The 22,965-nt window shown below is 37.9% G+C and overlaps 1 protein-coding gene across 1 annotated transcript in view; it reads right to left on the bottom strand.

The window, feature by feature from the left end:
* Positions 1 to 3,364: 3,364 nt before the first annotated feature.
* LOC126947204 (uncharacterized) overlaps positions 3,365 to 22,965 on the bottom strand; it is a 279,674-nt gene continuing 260,073 nt past the window's right edge. The window contains exon 5 of the mRNA XM_050777923.1: positions 3,365 to 4,010. Within this exon, the coding sequence (XP_050633880.1) occupies positions 3,904 to 4,010 (107 nt within the window). The 3' untranslated portion in view covers positions 3,365 to 3,903. The remainder of the gene's footprint in view (positions 4,011 to 22,965) is intronic.

Below are 22,965 nucleotides of genomic sequence, written 5' to 3'. Positions count from 1 at the left end.
GCTATAAAGCTCTCCTGTGGTGAGCTTTAAGTACGGTCGAAGCCAATTTATGTCTCCCAGTAATTTTTGGAAATCATTTAAAGTTTTTAAATGATCACGACGTATAACGGCCTTCTGATTAATGATTTTGGGTCCATTAATTTGGAAACCAAGATAGGTGTATGGATCTTGTAATTGTACTTTTTCTGGGGCTATTTGTAGTCCGGCTGCTGTTAACTCTTGTTTGAGTTGGGCGAAGCACTGTAAGACTTGTTCGCCAATTTCTCCTGCTATTAAAATATCATCCATATAATGTATAATATACATTTGTGCCCATGTTTTTCTGACTGGCTCTATAGCGGCAGCTACATATTTTTGACACAAGGTAGGATTATTGGCCATACCCTGAGGTAAGACTTTCCATTGATAGCGCTTCATTGGTTGTTTAAAATTTGTAGATGGAAGACTAAAGGCAAATCTTTTCTGGTCAGCAGGGTGAAGGGGAATTGTAAAAAAGCAATCTTTAAGGTCAATAATGATTTTAAAATATTTTTGAGGAATCGCAACCGGTGAAGGCAATCCTGGTTGTAAGGCACCCATAAGGATCATAGTGATATTTACTGCTCTTAAATCTTGTAAGAGTCTCCATTTACCAGACTTCTTTTTAATAACAAAAATAGGTGTATTCCAAGGGGAATTACTTTCCTCAATATGTCCTGCTGCTAGTTGTTCCTGCACTAACTGTTGGGCAGCACTTAGTTTATCATTGATTAAAGGCCACTGATCAACCCAAACGGGCTCATCTGACTTCCAAGTAATGGGGTCAGCGCACCTTTGGGGTGCAGGTATGTCAGTGGCCTGAGCTAAAAATTTCCAAACCCCTTTTTATCAAGTTGTCCTGAAACCAGTATAGGCTGTGGGATACCGTTCTCTCCTTTTCCAAGACCTTTACCAGGGGTGTATCCTTGAGTTAACATTTGTGCAGTAACTATATCATTTGGACTACACATTATAATTTTCATTTGAGAGAGCAGATCTCGCCCCCAAAGGTTAACAGGTAGGTAAGGGATGACAAATGGCTTAATGAGGTCTGAATTGTTTTCTTTATCTGTCCATGTTAGATATTTAGAACTTTGTTTAGGATTACTGCTTTGTCCAATTCCTCTCAAGTGAGTTAAAGTTTCTGTGGTAGGCCAATGAGAGGGCCAATCTTCCTGTTACATCAGCCCCTGTGTCTATTAGTCCAGTGAATGCCTTCCCGTCTAACCATAAGGTTAGAGAGGGTTTTTGATTTGTAATTGATTGCACCCAATATATATCTGATGATCTGAAACCTTTTATATTTCTATTAGAGTATTGGATATTATTATCTGTTTTAACCAAAGGTAGCAGGATTAACTGAGCTATTCTAACTCCTTGAGGGACAGTAATAATACTATCAATAGCTCTGGCCATAATTTTAATTTCTCCTTCATAATCATTATCGATAACTCCAAGCAGGACTTGTAAGCCTCTCATAGTGACACTACTTCTTCCTAAAAGTAGCCCAAAAGTGTTAGGTGGTAAGGGTCCATATATTCCGGTATTTAAGGTTTGCGGTCCCATTTCAGGTGTTAGTACTGTGTGGGAGGTGGAACTGAGGTCCAATCCCGCACTTCCTGGGGTTGCTCTACTAAGTTTTGAAATGGATTGCTGTTGCTGGCTGGAACAAAGCTGACTGCCCCATATGCTTGTTTCGGGGCCTGGGGCTGGCCCCTCATCCCGTTTCCCTGCCTGGGGGGTAAAGGATTTCCTTGACTGTCAGTTTTAGATTTACATTCATTTGCCCAGTGCCTTCCTCTTTTACACCTTGGGCAAAGGCCTGGGATTTTTGCTTCTCGACTCTTATTTTGGTTTTCACAGCAATCTTTTGCAAAGTGTCCCCTTTTACCGCACCTAAAACATCCCCCTTTATCTCTACCTTTGTTAATGAGGAAGTCTCTCACTGTTTGGCCGCTAAAATCTGCGGCCATTGCTAGGCCTTTTTGATATGAGGGCCCAATATCTGAACAAAGGCGAAAGTATCCTGTTAAATCTGTTTTCTTTCGATAAGGTCTGATTGCCGCTTGGCAGGCGGGGTTAGCATTTTCATAAGCTAACTGTTTAACATAATCTACACCCGTTTCTGCATTTCCAAAGATTCTACCTGCCGTGGTCATAAGCCTATGCACAAAGTCTGAAAATGGCTCATCGGGTCCTTGTTTAACCGCTGTGAGTGAAGCCCCTGGATCTCCTTTAACGGGAAGTTTTCTCCAGGCTTTTGTAGCAGCAGCCTGGATTTGTGAGAACAATCCAGGATCATATTGCATTTGGGCCCGAGTGTCTGCATAATTACCTGAACCAGTTAACATATCAAAATCCCAACCGTTTCCTGCCTGTTGATTTCTTTTATCTGTATCTCTACAATTTTCAAAGAACTCTGACTTCCAAATTAAGTGGTCTCCCCCAGAAAGGACTGCCCTAACTAAGGTATTCCAGTCTGTAGGAGTAAGCCAATTATCAGCCACAGATTCCACTATAGCAAGAGTATATGGAGCAGTAGGCCCATACTGAGAGGCAGCAGTCTTTAACTCTTTTATAATAGTAAAATCAAATCCAGTATGATGCCTCCAAGCCTGTCCCTGTTCATCTATGGTTTCAGTGACCGGAAAAACGTCTTTGGGGGAGGAGTCTTCTCTATGTCAGCTAGCAACTAACCCCCCTCTTGGAACATGTTGTCCAGGCCACTGAGGTGGGCGCAAGGAACCCTCCATAGCGTCTGAGTTGGGTATTTTTTCATTTCCTGTTTTTAGCTTTTGGAGCCTAATTATCAATGATTGATGTAACTCTTCAAGTTTAATTTGCTCTTCTAGTTGAGCAATCTTTTGCTTTAATTCTTCTTTGGGATCTATTGCTGCCATAACAATAGGCGCAGAAGCCTCATTATGTGTCTTATTATATGGGGGTGGGTATGAAGTAAAGGGAGGCAAATCAGGGTTGTGATATTTAGCTGCCTCTTCCTCTAAATCATCCCAATTTATGTCCAATTGATTAGGCTTATTAATTTCCTCCTCCTTTTGAAGCATCTGTAAAGTTGGGTATTTTTTTGGTTTGTTTACATGTGGCATTTCTTTATCTGTTACAGAAGGAGACTTAATTTCCTCATGATCACTTTCGAGGGAAATGAGATCTTCCTCCGTATCTTGCGGAGGCTTTGCGAGGTTAGAGCGGGAGCTAACCTTTAAAATATGCTCTGTCTGAGCGACCGCAGCCATGACTTGCGGATCGGCCTCCTTCTTATCTATTAAATCTCTAATGAGGTTCCAATAAGAGAAGGCGGTCACAGGAATTTTTCCTGGCCCAAAAGTATTATAATAGTCCTGAAAACAATCCCCTACTCTACGCCATCTTTTAATATCAATAGTTCCTTCCTGTGGGAACCAAGGGCAAGTGTCTTTTACAAAATCAAAAAATTTAAACAAATCATTACCTTTAACCTTTACTCCTCGTATCTTTAAAGCCTCTTTTAATTGTCCTACATATATTTGATGTTGGCTTAATTCTTGTCCCATTTCGGACGCGTCACTTACCTTCGATCCAGACGCGGCAGGTTCCCACGGTGATCGGAAGAGTTTGACTCCTTTTGTCTTTGTTAGCGGTCGACCGTCCTTTGGCGTCCTCTTCCTCACGGAGTCCCTCGTTTCCAGGTCCCTGTTCGGGCGCCACGTATCCCGGCCCGTGGGATCGTCGAAGCAGGCCCTGGAGGAGGGAGTGGGAATTTGGGGGACAAGAGACACGAGAAATGGAGACAAGACAGTGCTCTGATCAAGTCTCGTTTAATGGCGGTAATGCAGTGCCTTATATACACTTGGAGGGGAAGGGGTTGGGCCAGAGGCAGAGATGATCTCATCGCAGAGGGCGTGACCAAGTAGGTATTGGTTTCTCTGGTCGAACGTCATGTTGCACCTGCGCTGTCAGTTGGTAATTTTCCCGGGCACGGGATGGTGCCTGTGCTACAAAGTAACAATTTTCACAGCGGCAGGGGAAAAACAAGTGAAGAAGAAGCAGGAAGAGCGCCATCTATTATGAGGTATTGATACAAAAGAGAGACAACAAATCTAGGGAGGAGGTAGAAGGTGGAAAGGAATAGAGCTCGGGCGTTTAATCATTAATTATTATTTGCTATGGCCGAGGCGCGCAGCTCTGGACAGTGTGTATGTGTCCAGAAATTTATCTGTTTCCTCAACTAGAAAGTTCATTTGTGTAGAGATGTTTATAGTATTCTCTGATGGTAGTCTGTATTTCTGTGAGATCAGTGGTGATTTCCCCTTTATCATTTTTTATTATGTTTATTTGATTGTTCTCTTTTTTCTTTATTAGTCTGGCTAGCAGTCAATCTATTTTGTTAATCTTTTAAAAAACTAGCTCCTTAATTCATTGATTTTTGAAGAGTTTTTTTATGTCTCTATCTCCCTCAGTTCTGCTCTGATCATATTTATTTCTTGTCTTTTGTTAGCTTTAGGATTTGTTTGCTCTTGCTTCTCTAGTTCTTTTTAATTGTGATGTTATGGTCTCGATTTTAGAACTTTCCTGCTTTCTCCAGTGGGCATTTAGTACTATAAATTTCCCTCTAAACATGCCTTACCTATGTCCCAGAGATCTGGTATATTGTGTGTTTATTCTTGTTGGTTTCAAAGAACTTATTTATTTCTGCTATAATTTGGATTTTTACCCAGTAGTCATTCAGTAGCCGGTCATTTAGTTTCCATGTACTTGTGCAGTTTTGAGTGACTTTCTTAATCCTGAATTCTTATTTGATTTCACTGTGGTCTGAGAGACTATTATACTTCCATTTGTTTGCATTTGCTGAGGAGTGTTTTACTTCCAACTGTGTGGTCAATATTAGAATAAGTGTGGTGTGGTTCTGAGAAGAATATACATTCTCTGAATTTGGTTATCATCATAATTACAGGATCAAATTCACACATAACAATATTAACCTTAAATGTAAATGGGCTAAATATCTCAATTAAAAGATGCAGGCTGGCAAATTGGAAAGAGTCAAGACCCATCAGTGTGCTGTATTCAGGAGACCCATGTCATGTACAAAGACATACATACGCTCAAAATAAATGGATGGAGGAATATTTACCAAGCAAATGGAAAGCAAGAAAAAAATCAGGTATTGCAATTTTAGTATCAGATAAAAAAGTCTTTAAACCAAAAAAGATTAAAAAAAAGACATATAAATGTATCAATGCAACAAGAAGAGCTAACTCTCCTAAATATATACACTCACACTAAACATTGCCTTGGTTGAGTCCTGCACTCAATACAGGAGCATCCAAATTCATAAATCCAAATTCATTCATCCAAACTCATAAAGCAAGTTCTTCGAGACCTACAAAGAGACTAAGAGATTCACACAATAATAGTTGGAGACTTTAACACCCTACTGTCAATATTAGTCAGATCAATGAGATAGAATATTCGCAAGGATATACAAAACTTGAACTCAGCCCTGGACCAAGCAAACCTAATAGAACTCTACAGAACTCTCCACCCCATATCAACAAAAGGTGTTTTTTAAAAATTATATGGTATGTATTTTTGGGAATACATGTAACATTTTTATACACATATATGTTGTGTGCTAAATGAATTGTGATACACGGGATATACATCACCTCAAACCATTAGTTCTTTGTGCTAAACACTGCAATTCTTCTCTTCTAGCTATTTTAAGCTATTCTATTAGTTGTTTTTCTATAGACTTTGTATTATATTATGGAACACTAGAACTTATTTATTGAATGTAACTGCATTTCTGTATCCATTTACCAACTTCTTTTTATCATTCCTTTCTCCTATGATTTCCAGGCTCTGGTAACCTGTATTCCTTCCTCTAGTATTTTTGCTTCCAAATATGAGTGAGAACATATGGTCTTTCTGTGCCTGGCTTATTTCACTTAACATAAAGACATTCACTTCCACCCATTTTGCTGTAAGTGACAGAATTTCTCGCTTTCACATGGCTGAATAAGATTCCACTCTAAATATACACTACACATTTTATCAACTATTTCATAGATTGACATATGTTGATTTTATATCATGGCAACTATGTATATAGATGTTATGAATATAAGAGTGCAGCTATCTGAGCAATATGCTGATTTTCTTATTAAAATGTTTTCACAGACAAGCAACTGCTACATTAGGTGTTAGTTATTTCCAGCTTCTTAAATACATTCCATAAGTTGTTCATAGTGGGTTTGCTTCTTGACCTTCTCAAAAACACACACACTCATACACACACACACACACTCACACAAAATATATATTGTACATACTTATTATATAATGCTTTATGTAATGCATATATATGCATTCCATTTTATCTGCATCTTCATAAAAATTGGCATTTTATGTATTTTCTCTAACAGCCATGTCAAGTAAAATTAACATTATTGAGCAGAAATAACTTTATAAAGGCTTATTGAAAGCCAAACATGATGAGTGACCTGGGAAAGAAAATTGTAAGAGTACTGGAGGCTACCAAAAATCAAAAGGTTTTTATGGTGAAGTTTAAAATGCTGGAGAGGTCTTTTTATACAAGAGTAATTTTCCTTTCATTGACAGGTACAATACAGGGGTTACAAATATTAGCTACAGATTGCATCACACAGACTAAGAAGTATCTATGTGCAAGTCAGTCAGTAAAATTTTACAGTTCAACTATTCTGAATTTATTTATTTATTTTTTAATTTATTTATTATTATTATACTTTAAGTTGTAGGGTACATGTGCATAACGTGCAGGTTTGTTACATATGTATACTTGTGCCATGTTGCTGTGCTGCACCCATCAACTCGTCATTTACATCAGGTATAACTCCCAATGCAATCCCTCCCCCCTCCCCCCTCCCCATGATAGGCCCCGGTGTGTGATGTTCCCCTTCCTGAGTCCGAGTGATCTCATTGTTCAGTTCCCACCTATGAGTGAGAACATGCGGTGTTTTTCTGAATTTAAATCAGCATTCTATTCACTGCCCTCATCTTATACTTTAATCAATATTTCAACAATTTGAGGTCCTTATAACATGATTGCATAGTCAAAGACAGTATGCCACCATTGACTCATGAAAACACACTAAGGCTGATTAATTTGGAAACCTACTAACTTTTAAATTATTAAATGTAACTCATAAATTATTATATATCCTCTTTTGATTAAGGTCTTCCTATAGAAGCATTGTTGATCCATGTCTGCTTAAGATAGAGTAATAGCAATTCTTCATTCCTTCACACTGGAAAGGGTAATTCCTAGGAGTTCATGTCTTTCTGTGGGGGAGGGGGTTGTTTTTCCAAGTGGTCCAGGCTGTGAGAAACACAGTGTAGGACATGAGACTGCATGCTATTCATTATCCCTCTTCAATAACGAATCATCTCCCAGTCACTGGGAAACCATTAGTATTTCTTAGCCATTGGTCCAATGTAAGCATGGATACAAGTCATGAGTATGTTAGTAGCCAGGCAATTAATCACTGTGCTTATGATTATAATAGTAATACCTAGGATTCTGCAATGAAACAAAGCATTTAGCCCTTGGTATAACCATCTGAACTTATCATCCAGAAGATAATTATCTTACACATCTTATACCACTAAGCCTGTTTGAGTTACTCCTTCTAGTTGAGTTTTTATTTCTCTGGAGGTGTTGACATATGTACAAGTAGTATCAGCAACAATACAGTCATCTCCTTATATATAATTCAGGACAATTTAGGGCAATACATAATTCAGAGCAATTCTTATAACAAGTACTGCCTCGGCCAAAAATTTAAAAATGTGTAGTGCGTTGCAATGCATATTAAAGTGTCTTCAGATGCCTGACCAATGGTAGTTTTGAATTCTATTCCTATTGTCACACCTCAACCCTTAGATTTCATATTCTTCAAATATTTTGATTTGCTTTGTCATCCCACACTACTAACAAAGTATTCTTGGCTCTTTAACGGTAAGGAAAAGGGCATATTTCTACATTGTTATGCAAGAAAAAGAGGTTATAAAATACCCCATCAAGCATAAGACTTCTATCTGCTAGCTATTAAGGTATAAATATGTCCATCATTTTGTAGGAAGATCATTCCCTATGCTACATAAAAACACAAACCAAGGGTAGCACTGGTGATTCCTTCTAAGGCACTTTCACCAATAAACTCATTCCTGTGCAGTGCTGGCAATAGCAAGTTAAACTGGGTTTTGTCCAGTGCAAGCCTTCCAGCAATGATTTTTACATCAGCCTGTTGATTTATATTGTTCACATAGTAGAGACATATTTTATTTTTATTTTCTTTAATATCTTTTGTTAACCCATTAACACAAAGATTTAGAAGGTCACATGGTATAGCCTGGGTTACAACTAAAACCAAGGTTAACAAGAAAGAAAACATTAAAATGAGGAGATGGCAGTATCCACATTATTAAGTAGTTGGACCTGAAAGACAATCCATAAGGTGGTTGCTTTTAGATAAGTGGTGACCTTATCTGTGATATTTCCACTGGCATATGTTTTCCATAAATGAATCAAGGAATCATATGGCGAATCTAACAATAAGACAAGTTTTATTTAGCAGTAACAGGTTGGAGTACTTTATTCAAAATATTACTATGTCATTATGCACATTAAGACAGAGTAACAACTATATGAAAGAAAGTAATTGTCATATGCAAATCAGACATTTAACCTAACAGTTCTGTAAAGTTCAAAGCAGCAATTATTGTTCAAAGAAGCAGCAACAGTCCAAAATTTTAGCAAGTTTTCATATAGAGATCTAGCACACCACATCAGTGGTCAGTCTCTCAGATACCATTTTCTTCTCATCTTCGCATCAACTTAAGTCAGAGGTAACCCTCGATTGACAGAGTAAACTCAAAAGATTTAGCCTTTTTAAAATGAGAAACATGAATCTGTACATTTTAACTGTGCAGCACAAAGGTTGGTATGGAGTACTCCTCATCCCTTTTCAATGATGGGAAACCTTAACAAGATATCATTTTCAGTATAGAGTGTCACTTGTTTGTAAGTTGTAAATTATAAAATTTTAAATCTTTTTCTTGGAAATGAACTGTAGAAATAAAACATTTCCAGCCAGCTATTATCTTCAAGAAATGTAAGAAGGAATTTATAATAATGTGGAATTTCACCTTTGTGTCCTGTTTGAATTGAAACTAGGGTTTTGTAATAACAACATCATAATATTTGATATAGTTAATATATTTCTTTTGAAATCAATTCATATAGAGACTTTATGTTTTCCAGAAAGAACCATGATATAGAATATGCCTATAGTATCTATAATATACATAAAAACCAAATAACTAAAAGGCTTCAAACAAATAATTCCATTAAAAAGAAAGTGAATAGACATTTTTATAAAGAAGACATACAAATGGTCACTGGGGATGTAAAACAATGCTAAACATTACTAATTATTACATAAATAAAAACCCAAATCCCAATGAGATATCATCTTACTCTAGTGAGAATAGTTGATACTATAAAGACAAGAAAATAACATACTCTGGTGAAAATGTGTAGAACACATATACTGCTGATGGGCATGTGAATAATTAAAACTGTTATAAAAATATGGAAATTTCTTAAAAATTGAAAATACAAGTATCCTGTGATATAGCAACCTCACTATTGGGCATTTCTCCGAAGGGAAAAAAATAAGTTTATTGAAGGAATACCTGTATTTTCTTGTTAATTGCACTATTTATGATAGTGCAGACAGGAAATCATCCTATCACCAGGGGAACAGACAAAGAAAAAGTGAAATATATGTGCAATATTAATATTCTTCAAAAATGTTATTTACTCACCAAAACAATAAAACTCTTTCCCATTCAGTCACATAGACAGACCAGGGGTTATACTGTTAAATGACATACGCTAGTCACAAAAAGACAAATGCAGAATTTTCTCACTCATATAGGAAAACTAAAATCAGTTCTAATGAAGACAACAGAATAGATTGATTTACAACCTCTAGAAAAAAATATGAAGACAAAATATTTAAAAAACATATGGGATACCATTAAAACATTACTCAGAGAGTAGTTTATAGCAGTAAATAGCCTTATCAGTTAAAATTAAAGTTATAGTAGAGAAACTAAAAAGAGGAAATCAAAGTAAATAAAAATTAGTGAAAAAATTAAAGATCAGAGTAGATACAAATAGAGATAAAAATCACAAAGTTACAAAAAAGTCTTGGTTTTTAGAGGTATAAATGATTGATAATTACTTGCCTAACTAAAGACAGAAGTCAAAACTTACAGAAATAGAAAATAAGACATTATAACTGATACCACCTAAATAAAAAACAGTATAAGATACTATTATGAACAACTATACATAAACAAATTTAAAAATCTGGAATAAATTTATGAATTACTGAAGCATACAACCTACCAAAATTAACTTATAAATAATTACAAAATTTATATAGATCAGTAATGAGAATCAAAGGTGAATTTATAATAGTCTTCTATCAATTAAAACTTTATTCCCGGATAGTATTTGCAGAACTCTACCAAATATATAAAACTTATATGAAACTACAGAAGATCTCATAACATCTAAGTGATATATACATATATCTCAATGCTGAAGGCATCACAGTAGTCAACTTAAAAATATAAGATAAAGCAATAGTAAAAAAAAAAAGTAATAATCACAGTGTTCTGAGATCAAACGGAGGTTCAAGCTGCTATTTCTCATGGCACAATAACAAGATACAGATCAACTGGGAAGGAAGACAGTTTTTATTTCAGCAACTGGTTACAAGGAGAAGGCCTGAAAATTATCAGCAGACCAACTCAAAATTACAAAGTTTTTCAGAGCTTACATACTTTCTAAGTTATATGGCTATGTGTAGTGTACAATCATCTAAAGATATAAGTGATTAACTTCTTTTAATCTATAACCTAAGGTCTAAGTCCTGAAGACCTTCCTCTGGAATCTCAGTAAATTTACTCAATCTAAATGGGTCCATGTGCCAGAATGATTACTCTTATCTTGTCTCCTGCTAAATCATGGAGGTTTGGGAGTTCTTCCAGATCTCCAATAAACTTGTTTTATCCTAAATAGATAGTTAAGAATTTGTTTGGTACTTTTCATGTGTTAGGGCCTGAGAAAGGCCAACACAAAATGCATAGTGGGCTTTTATGACATTCCAGTTTTTGTATAAGGGCACTGGCTTATATTGTGCTTGTAATATTTAACTGAACAACTCAGTCAGTACTGAAACAGTTGTTACGGGGTCATCTTTTGTTAGTGAGAGCCAGCCTGCCATAGTAGTACTGGAATAAAAGCAAACGTACACAAGTGGAGGAAACAGGAGCTCAGAAATAAATCCATGCATCTACCATCAACTGATTCTTCACAAGGGATTTGAGAAAAGGAGAACATCAAACCATCTTAAGAAAAAACAGTATATTCAATGCAATGTATGAGAAAACTGGATATTCACATACAGAAGCAGAAAACTAGACCTCTGTTTTAAGTAATGTTCAAATGTCTGATCAAAATGAATTAAATATTAATGTGATATAAAAAGCTATAAAACTAGTCAAGAAAAGGCACAAAAAACTTTTTTTGTAATGATTGTCTGGGCAGACTTTTTGGATGACTTCTGAAAAACCCAGAAAATGAATGAAGAAAATAAACAAAGGTGATTACATCCAACTAAGAAGATTGTGCACAACTGAAGACACAACAAATAAAGTGAAGAGACAACCTAGCAAATGTTCAACATATTTGAAAACTATGCATCTTGTAAGGGGTTAATACCAAGAACAAATAAAACATAAAATTCAACAGCTAAAAAAAAAAAAAAAAAAAAAAACTAAAAACGTTCAAAAGATGTAAACAGACATTTCTCTGAAAATGACAGACATACTTCAATCAAATATATAAGAGAAATGCCATGAAAACCCATAAGGAAATATGTCAAGTCACTTTAGTTCATTCAGTGAATCTATAAGAAAAATGATGGATATTACTTTTTTAAAAGAATAATTATTGCCAGTAACATACAGAAAAAGGAAGTGTGGAAACTGCACAAAACACACTCTTGGAAGGAATGTAAATTAGTAGAACCAGTACGAAACAAATTACTTGGATTTCTCAACAAATTCACCTGAAAATTACCACATGGATGAGCGGGGCCAGGATTGGTGACTACAGACAGCAACATTTAGATGCTCCCATTGAAAACAAAGCATAATAAGCCTGTAAACACTTCACTGGCAACATGATATCCATGTTCTCTCTGTAGAACTGACTAGGAGAATGGTGTGACCCAGGGAGAGAAAGAAGAACAGTGTGGTGCAGTGTCCCACCTGAGAGGCACATGGGGTGTGTGAGCCAAATCCCTCAGTTAAGGGAGGAAGTGAGTGAGGCTGTGACCCAGCTGGGAAACTGTGTTATTTCCATAGAACTGTGAAACCCACAGATCAGAATATCCCACCCACAAACCCACACCACCAGGGCCTAGCTTCACAACTCCGGAATGAGCATACTCTTAATGGTTTCTCAGCTGGAATCTGCTTAAAGCTACTGAACTCCCAGTGGGGAGGAGCGACTAGCACCATGGCTGAAATTGCCTGCTATCTAAGCCACTTTAGCTCCTGGGGGAAGGGAGAGCAGCCAGCACTAAGACTCATAACTGTCTAACTTGCTAAGCTCCCTGGGAGGAGGAACAGTGGCACCCATCCCTAGAGCTCCAGGCTATGCCTTTCCCCTGTTGAGTGAGGGAGAATGGAGGGCTTGATCCCAAGACTTGTGACCTACTGCCCAAGACATTGACTGTTGCATTCTGTGGCCAAAGTGCCTCTTCAGGCCTGACCCTGACACATCTTTCTTCATTGGGTGAGGTTTCCCTGCAGGAACTGCAATAACTAGCCAGAGTTTCAGGGACAAAACACAGATCACCCTGGGCCTGCACCCATAGGGGAGTGGTAGCCACAGTCTCTGCAAACCAGAAGAGACTCATTAGTTTTCAAGAATATGGGCAGCCCAGATGAGTGGGTTTTCCCCAAGGAAAGCATACCCCCCAACCCCCGCCCCATCAGGAAACAAAGAGCTTTGTTAAATGCATTCTGTTCCTCATGTTGCCCAACTGGGTGAAAATCTCCAACAGGGATTTTCAGACACCCAAATAGCAGCAATCCTAACAGCATGTTTAGTGCCCCTTGAGGTCAGAGGTTGCAAAAAAATGAGCAGGCACCCACTTCTGTGTCAAGTCAGCTTCATCCCTGGGATGCAAAGCTGGTTGAACATACACAAATCCATAAATGTAGTCCATCAAATAAACAGAATCAAAGACAAAAAACACATGATTATCTGAATAGATGCAGAAAAAGCCTTTGATGAAATTCAACATTCCTTCATAATAAAAACTCTCAGTAAAATAGGCATTGATGGAACATAATATAATAATAACTATTTATGACAAATTCACAGCCAATATCATGCTAAATGGGCAAAAGCTGGAAGCATTCCTATTGAAAACTGGTACGGGAAAAGGATGAGTCTCTCACCATTTATATTTAACATAGTATTGGAAGTTCTGGTTACAGCAATCAGGCAAGAGAAATAAATAAAGGGTATTCAAATAGGAAGAGAGGAAGTGAAATTGTCTCTGCAAATGGCATGATTGTATATTTAGAAAATCCCAAGATTTCAGCCCAAAAAATTTCACAAAATAATAAGTAACTTCAGCAAGCTGACACGATACAAAATCAGTGTTCAAAAATTACAAGCATTTTTGTACACCAATAGACAAGAAAAGAGGCAAATCATGAATGAACTCCAATTCACAAATGCTACAGAGAGAACATGCTAGCAAGAAGTGTGAATGACCTCTTCAAGGAGAACTACAAACCACTGCTCAAGGAAATAATAGAGGACACAAACAAATGGAAAACATTCCATCCTCATTGATAGATAGAATTAATATCATGAACAATGGCCATACTGCCCAAAGCAATTTGCAGATTTAATGATCCTATCAAACTACTCTTGACATTCTTCACAGAATTAAAGAAACCTATTTTAAATTTTATATGTAATCAAAGAAGGCCCTGGATAGTCAGGACAATCTTTTTTCCTTTTTTTTTTTTTCTTTCTTTCTTTCTTTTTTTTTTTTTTTTTAAATTGAGATGGAGTCTCTTGGTCACCTCTGTCGCCCAGACTGGAGTGAAGTGGCATTATTTCAGCTCACTGCAAGCTCCACCTCCCAGGTTCACGCCATTCTCCTCCCCCAGCCTCTTGACTAGCTGGGACTACAGGCGTTCACCACCATGCCTGGCTAAATTTTTTGTATTCATAGTAGAGATGGGGTTTCACCATGTTAGCCAGGATGATCTCAATCTCCTGACCAGCAATACCATTTGACCCAGCAATCCCATTACTGAGTATACACTCAAAAGAATGTAAATTATTCTACTATAAAGACACCTGCACCTATACGTTTAATGTAGCACTAAGTACAATAGCAAAGACATGGAAACAATGCCCATCAGTGATACACTGGATTAAAAAAAGATGTGGTAAAAATACACTATGGAATATAATGCAACCATAAAAAGGAGAGATTATGTCCTTTGCAGTCATATGCATGAAGTTGGAGCCATCCCACCCACAACAAACTAAGACAGGAACAGATAACAAAATACCGCATGTTCTCACTCATAAGTGGGAGCTGAACAATGAGAACATATGGACATGGAGAGTGAAACAACACATGTGGTCAGTAAAGAATGTCACCTTCTAACAGGTCCAAGGTCTCCCAGTTTATTTTGTGACCTTAAGAGAAGAGGATTATCTAACTCACAGGTATTTGAGAATAAACCTATGACTGTCTTTGGCTTTAAAAGTCTTTCCTGAGATTCCTTGTGGCACAGATTTTCATCAGAACCTAATCCAAATCCTTATATAGGAATAGGTATTATTGCAGCACTCTATGCAAATTATCAGGCTAAGTATAAGGTCTATTTTGCAAACTACTCAGTCCTATAATTTGTTTGTTTTTTTTAACGAAACAAGGAGTCAATAGAAATTATGTTTCAAAACTTATCTTACCTTGTCATTAATTTCAACCGTTGTTAGTTATTTTCTAAGTTTTTACCTATTTTTTTTTTTTTTTTTTTTTTTTTGAGACAGAATCTCGCTCTGTCGCCCAGGCTGGAGTGCAGTGGCCAGATCTCAGCTCACTGCAAGCTCCCCCTCCTGAGTTTACGCCATTCTTCCGCCTCAGCCTCCCAAGTAGCTGGGACTACAGGCGCCCGCCACCTCCCTCGGCTAGTTTTTTACATTTTTTTAGTAGAGACAGGGTTTCACCGTGTTAGCCAGGAGTTTTCACCTATATTTTAAACTAACCCTGCTTCTTCCTGTGAATCTATCAGCTCTGGCTCTGGCCACAGCTCATAAAGAACAAGAGAAAAAGGTAATGTAAAAACCTACATCAATATCCTAGTTCTGAGCAATTATCCTGAAAATCCTGCCAGGTTATGGGAATAAATAGATTACTTGTAACTCAGAGGTTTCCTATTAGGAAAGTAACATTGAAGGAGCTAATTGAGACTAAGGATTATGCACCCAAATCCTAGCAAGCATATCTGTAGCCATCAGTTATTTGGGTGTGCCAGAAGACACCTGTTTCTCTCTCTTGTTGGAGGAGAACTCAGTTCCATAGTTTGATCTTAGCATTCAGCTTATGATAAGGCATCTATGAGACACCTCCCCAACTCCATGCTGACACATTTTTTTTCCCCCAATATCAATTCCTAGCTCTGGTTTAAAGCACTACAGGAAAAAATGGACCTGAGGGATCCTGAGGCAGATGAAACAGAGGTAAAAGGCAGAGCCCCAGTGAGTGTGAGTAATTCTTGCCAATTAAGTCAACCCCAAGCTTCCTGTTGCATGGATAAAGGCCATGTTAGTATCCATGGCAAAAATGAGGTCTAGGGTATCCAAGGCTATAGAAAGCCAGGGAGATAGAACATACATGGGTAAGAGTGGATAATTCTCACCCCCTAGGATCCCCTGCTTCATGTGTGCAAGCCACTTTAACACGCAAGGCAGCGTGGGGGGGGTTGGGGGGGGGGGGGGGGGGGGTGGTGGGGGGGGGAGGGGGGGGGGGGGGGGGGGGGGGAGGGGAGGGACCTGCCAAGGTCACTGGAACTTGGAAATAAAAGAAAGAATGAGGGAAAGAGGATGCTCTTCCATCTCTCCCTCATGTACCCCAGGTATCTGCTAGGAAGAGAAGAAGACCAAGGATGCCTTATTCCCTCCTTCTACAAGGGTATCAATTCATCTTCAGTCTGTACCCCTTTTGAATGCATCCTGAAATTCTAGCACTTTAAAAAGTGCCTTCTTTTTTACTTTCTCCTCCCCAGTTCACTATTCAGTTAAATAATTGTGTCACCACAATACAGGACACTACCCTCAGATGCATTTTTCAAACTGAAAAGAGTAAATTTCCAAAACCTTAAACAGGTTGGCTTAAAATTGAGTTCAGGGAAAGGGAACCCTGAAACCCAACAAACTGGCAAAAGGGTAAAGTTTTTTAGCTAGTCAGATTTTGATCTCCCTTTCCTGATGCAAACTGTTAACGTGATTTGAAACTTTTATGTACTTCGAAGCCCTCCCCTTTGTTTCATTTTCATAAATGTTTCCTAACAACCTGATTTGTTTGTTCTTGCCTTCAGGCTATAAAACTCTAAATGGTCATGCAACTGAAGCCTCTAATGATGGCCCTTTATATTCCTCTTCTAGGGACTATTAAATAGGCCTCTGAGAGAGGCCTGATGCCACTTCCTGAATACAGTGTCCTCCATCAATAGAAAGGAGCTAAGTTTGGTCTTTGTCCTTATTTTTATTTTTATTTTTATTTTAACGGAAGTTAGATGTACTTCTTTAGTGGAAAGAATTAACCAGGTGAAAGGGGTTCTCCAGAGAATCTCCAACCAGCCTGCACACTAGAAGCAATGAATCCTGTGATGAGCCTCAGGAACTGTTGCAGGAATTAGAGGATCAGAGAGACCAAATGAGTGCTATGGAGGATTTTTATTAAGGTGTGCACAGTCTCAGTGGATTCGCATACAAAAAGCGGAGCCTAGAACAAAGACAGGGCTTGATTTTTATAAGCAAGATTACAGAAGCAGAAGAAACACAGTTAAAGAGTGACAGGTCTCATAATCTCTAACATAGCCTGTGACCTTGCAGCTGCATCTAAGGAGAAACAGGAACTTATGAAACTTGTGAAATATTTATGGGGATGGGAGAAAGGGCTAAAAGAGGAATTTTGTTTTACTTATCCTTATGATGGGGAGGGATGGGAAAGTCTCTAGAACATACTTCTTTTGGCTCCTGACCTCTTAGATACTGTTATCAGGACCTTGCCTGGGCCTGGAAAGTTACTGTGTCTGTTACTGTGTCTGTTACTGCTTTTTGGCATGAGGGCCTAATACAGAAAATCTTGTTTTTTGCTTTTAGTTTAATTTTATTTTCATTTCTTTCTTTAATTTCCTGCCTCAGAACATTGTGCCATTTGCAGTGGCGATGAGCCTGGCTCCTCCTCTTATTGTGTGGAAGTAGGTGATTGAAACAGTCAGGCAGGAAGTCACTAGTAGGAACTTGGCCCTTGCAGGCATCACTGTTTCTCCCTTTCCTTCCCTTTTACCCAATAAAACCCTGTATCTCTCTTATCACTTAAATTGCCTGTTAGCCTAAATTTTCATGCTGTGGGACAAATAACCCTCTTTTTAGTTGAACTAAGGGAAAGTCCTGCAACACTAGGGGCTAAAAAGAGTAGGAAGCATAGGGATAGAAAGAGATTAGTCAATGGATACCAAAAATGCAATTAGCTGGAAGAAATAAGTCACAGCAGGATCACTGTAGTTAATAACAATGCATTGTAGGCTGGGCAAGGTGGCTTATATCTGTAATCTCAGCACTTTTGGGAGGCTGAGGCAGGCAAACCACAAGGTCAAGAGTTTGAGACCAGCCTTGTCAACAAGGTTTAATAGAAACCTTGTCTCTATTAAAACCACAAAAAATTAGCTGTGCATAGTGGTGGGCACTTGTTATACGGGCTGCTCAGGAAGCTAAGGCAGGAGAATCACTTGAACTTGGGAGGAAGAGGTTGCAATTAGCTGAGATCGCACCATTGCAGTCCAGCCCAGGTGACAGACTGAGACTCCATCTCAAATAATAATAATAAATAATAAAAATAATAATGCATTGTATATTTCTTATTATTATTATACTTTAAGTTGTAGGGTACATGTGCACAACGTGCAGGTTTATTACATATGTATACATGTGCCATGTTGGTGTGTTGCACCCATTAACTTGTCATTTACATTAGGTATATCTCATAATGTTATCCCTCCCCCCTCCCCACTCCCCACAATAGGCCTTGGTGTGTGATGTTCCCCTTCCTGTGTCCAAGTGATCTCATTGTTCAATTCCAACCTATGAATGAAACATGTGGAATTTGGTTTTCTGTTCTTGCAATAGTTTGCTGAGAATGATGGTTTCCAGCTGCATCCATGTCCCTACAAATGACACAAACTCATCTTTTTATATGGCTGCATAGTATTCCATGGAGTATATTTGCCACATTTTCTTAATCCAGTCTGTCACTGATGGACATTTGGGTTGATTCCAAGTCTTTGCTATTGTGAATAATGCTGCAATAAACATAGGTGTGCATGTGTCTTTATAGCAGCATGACTTATAATCCTTTGGGGATATCCCCAGTAATGGAATGTTTGGGTCAAATGGTATTTCTAGTTCTAGATCCTTGAGGAATCACCACACTGTTTTCCACAATGGTTGAACTAGTTTACAGTCCCACTAACAGTGTAAAAGTGTTCCTATTTCTCCACATCTTCTCCAGCACCTGTTGTTTCCTGATTTTTTTTAATGATTGCCATTCTAACTGGTGTGAGATAGTATCTCATTGTGGTTTTGCTTTGCATTTCTCTGATGGCCAGTGATGATGAGCATTTTTTCATGTGTCTGTTGGCTGTATGAATGTCTTCTTTTGAGAAGTGTCTGTCCATATCCTTTGCCCACTTTTTGATAGGGTTGTTTGCTTTTTTCTTGTAAACTTGTTTGAGTTCTTTGTAGGTTCTGGATATTAGCCCTTTGTCAGATGAGTAGACTGCAAAATTTTTCTCCCATTCTGTAGGGTGCCTGTTCACTCTGATGGTAGTTTCTTTTGCTGTTCAGAACCTCTTTAGTTTAGTTAGATCCCATTTGTCAATTTTGGCTTATGTTGCCATTGCTTTTGGTGTTTTAGACATGAAGTCCTTGCCCATGCCTATGTCCTGAATGGTATTACCTAGGTTTTCTTCTTGGGTTTTTATGGTTTTAGGTCTAACATTTAAGTCTCTAATCCATCTTGAATTAATTTTATTATAAGGAGTAAGGAAAGGATCCAGTTTCAGCTTTCTACTTATGGCTAGCCAATTTTCCCAGCACCATTTATTAAATAGGGAATCCTTTCTTTATTTCTTGTTTTTGTCAAGTTTGTCAAAGATCAGATGGCTGTAGATGTGTGGTATTATTTCTGAGGGCTCTGTTCTGTTCCATTGGTGTATGTCTCTGTTTTGGTACCAGTACCATGCTGTTTTGGTTACTGTAGCCTTGTAGTATAGTTTGAAGTCAGGTAGTGTGATGCCTCCAGCTTTGTTCTTTTGGCTTAGGATTGCCTTGGCAATGCGAGCTCTTTTTTGGATCCATATGAACTTTAAAGCAGTTTTTTCCAATTCTGTGAAGAAAGTAATTGATAGCTTAATGGGGATGGCATTGAATCCATAAATTACCTTGGGCAGTATGGCCATTTGTTCTTCCTATCCACAAGCAAGGTATGTTCTTCCATTTGTTTGTGTCCTGTTTTATTTCACTGAGCAGTGGTTTGTGTTCTCTTTGAAGAGGTCCTTTACATCCCTTGTATTCCTAGGTATTTTGTTCTCTTTGAAGCTATTGTGAATGGGAGTTCATTCATGATTTGGCTCTCTGTCTGTTACTGGTGTATAAGAATGCTTGTGATTTTTGCACATTGATTCTGTATCCTGATATTTGCTGAAGTTGCATATCAGCTTAAGGAGATTTTGGGCTGAGACAATGGGGTGTTCTAAATATACAATCATGTTTCTAAATATATTAATATACTAAATATACAATCATTTCTAAATATACAATCATGTCTTCTGCAAACAGGGACAATTTGGTATCTTCTTTTACTATCTGAATACCCTTGATTTCTTTCTCTTGCCTGATTGCTCTAGCCAGAATTTCCAACACTGTGTTGAATAGGAGTGGTGAGAGAGGGCATCCCTGTCTTGTGCCAGTTTTCAAAGGGAATGCTTCCAGCTTTTACCCATTCAGTATGATATTGGCTGTGGGTTTTTCATAAATAGCTCTTATTATTTTGAGATATGTTCCATCAATACCGAATTTATTGAGAGTTTTTAGTATGAAGGACTGTTGAATTTTGTCAAAGGTCTTTTCTGCATCTATTGATATAATCATGTGGTTTTTGTCTTTGGTTCTGTTTATATGCTGGATTATGTTTATTTTTTTGCATACGTTGAACCAGCCTTGCATCCCAGGGATGAAGCCAACTTAATCATGGTGGATATGCTTTTTGATGTGCTGCTGGATTTGGTTTGCCAGTGTTTTATTGAGGATTTTTGCATCGATGTTCATCAAGGATATTGGTCTAAAATTCTCTTTTTTTGTTGTATCTCTGTCGGGCTTTGGTATCAGGATGATATTGGCCTCATAAAATGACTTAGGGAGGATTCCCTCTTTTTTTGTTGATTGGAATAGTTTCAGAAGGAATGGTACCAACTCCTCCTTGTACGTCTGGTAGAATTCAGCTGTGAATCCATCTGGTCGTGGACTTTTTTTGGTTGGTAGGCTATTAATTATTGCCTCAATTTCAAGCCTGCTATTGGTCTTTTCAGGGATTCAACTTCTTCCTGGTTTAGTGTTGGGAGAGTGTAAGTGTCCAGGAAATTGTCCATTTCTTCTAGGTTTTCTAGTTTATTTGAGTAGAGGTATTTATAGTATTCTCTGATGATAGTTTGTATTTCTGTGGGGTCAATGGTTATATCCCCTTTATCATTTTTTATTGCATCTATTTGATTCTTCTCTCTTTTCTTCTTTATTAGTCTTGCTAGCGGTCTATCAATTTTGTTGATCTTTTCAAAAAACCAGCTCCTGGATTCATTGATTTTTTTAAGGTTTTTTTTGTGTCTCTATCTCCTGCAGTTCTGCTTTGATCTTAGTTATTTCTTGCCTTCTGCTAGCTTTTGAATGTGTTTGCTCCTGCTTCTCTAGTTCTTTTAATTTTGATGTTAGGGTGTCAATTTTAGATCTTTCCTGCTTTCTCTTGTGGGCATTTAGTGCTAAAATTTCCCTCTACATACTGCTTTAAATGTGTCCCAGATACCACCTGGTATGTGGTGTCTTTGTTCTCATTGGTTTCAGAGAACATCTTTATTTCTGTCTTCATTTCGTTATGTACCCAGCATTCATTCAGGAGCAGGTTGTTCACGTTCCATGTAGTTTAGTGGTTTTCATTGAGTTTCTTAGTCCTGAGTTCTAGTTTGATTGCACTGTGGTCTGAGAGAGAGTTTGTTATAATTTCTGTTCTTTTATATTTTCTGAGGAGTGCTCTACTTCCAACAATGTGGTCAGTTTTGGAATAAGTGAGATGTGGTGCTGAGAAGAATGTGTATTCTGTTGATTTGGGGTGGAGAGTTCTGTAGATGTCTGTTAGGTACACTTGGTGCAGAGCTGAGTTCAATTTCTGGATATCCTTGTTAACTTTCTGTCTCATTGATCTGTCTAATGTTGACAGTGGGGTGTTAAAGTCTCCCATTATTATTGTATGGGAGTCTAAGTCTCTTTGTAAGTCTCTAAGGACTTGCTTTATGAATCTGGGTGCTCCTGTATTGGGTGCATATATATTTAGGATAGTTAGCTCTTCCTGATGAATTGATCAATTTACCATTATATAATGGCCTTCTTTGTCTCTTTTGATCCTTGATGGTTTAAAGTCTGTTTTATCAGAGACTAGTATTGCAACCCCTGCTTTTTTTTGTTTTCCATTTGCTTGGTAGATCTTCCTCCATCCCTTTATTTTGAGCCTATGTATGTCTCTGCATGGGAGATGGGTCTCCTGAATACAGCAAACTGATGGGTCTTGACTCTTTATCCAATTTGCCAGTCTGTGTCTTTTAATTGGACCATTTAGACCATTTACATTTAAAGTTAATATTGTTATGTGCAAACTTGATCCTGTCATTATATTACCTGGCTATTTTGTTCCTTAGTTGATGCAGTTTCTTCCTAGCATCAATGGACTTTACATTTTGTCATGTTTTGCAACAGCTGGTACTGGTTATTCCTTTCCATGTTTAGTGCTTCCTTCAGGATCCCTTGTAGGGCAGGCCTGGTGGTGACAAAATCTCTAAGCATTTGCTTGTCTGTAAAGGATTTTATTTCTCCTTTACTTATGAAACTTAGTTTGGCTGGATGTGAAATTCTGGGTTGAAAATTCTTTTCTTTAAGTATGTTGAATATTGGCCACCACTCTCTTCTGGCTTGGAGAGTTTCTGCTGAGAGATCTGCTGTTAGTCTGATGGGCTTCCCTTTGTGTGTAACCCATCCTTTCTCTCTGGCTGCCCTTAACATTTTTTCCTTCATTTCAACTTTGGTGAATCTGACAAATATGTGTCTTGGAGTTGCTCTTCTTGAGAAGTATCTTTGTGGTGTTCTCTGTATTTCCTGAATTTGAAATTTGGCCTGCCTTACTAGTTTGGGGAAGTTCTCCTGGATGATATCCTGCAAAGTGTTTTCAAACTTGGTTCCAT

Source organism: Macaca thibetana, chromosome Y (assembly GCF_024542745.1).
Source record: "Macaca thibetana thibetana isolate TM-01 chromosome Y, ASM2454274v1, whole genome shotgun sequence".
Lineage (NCBI taxonomy): Eukaryota > Metazoa > Chordata > Mammalia > Primates > Cercopithecidae > Macaca > Macaca thibetana.
The sequence above is the reverse complement of the archived record's forward strand: the minus strand, read 5'-3'. Positions and strand labels throughout refer to the sequence as shown.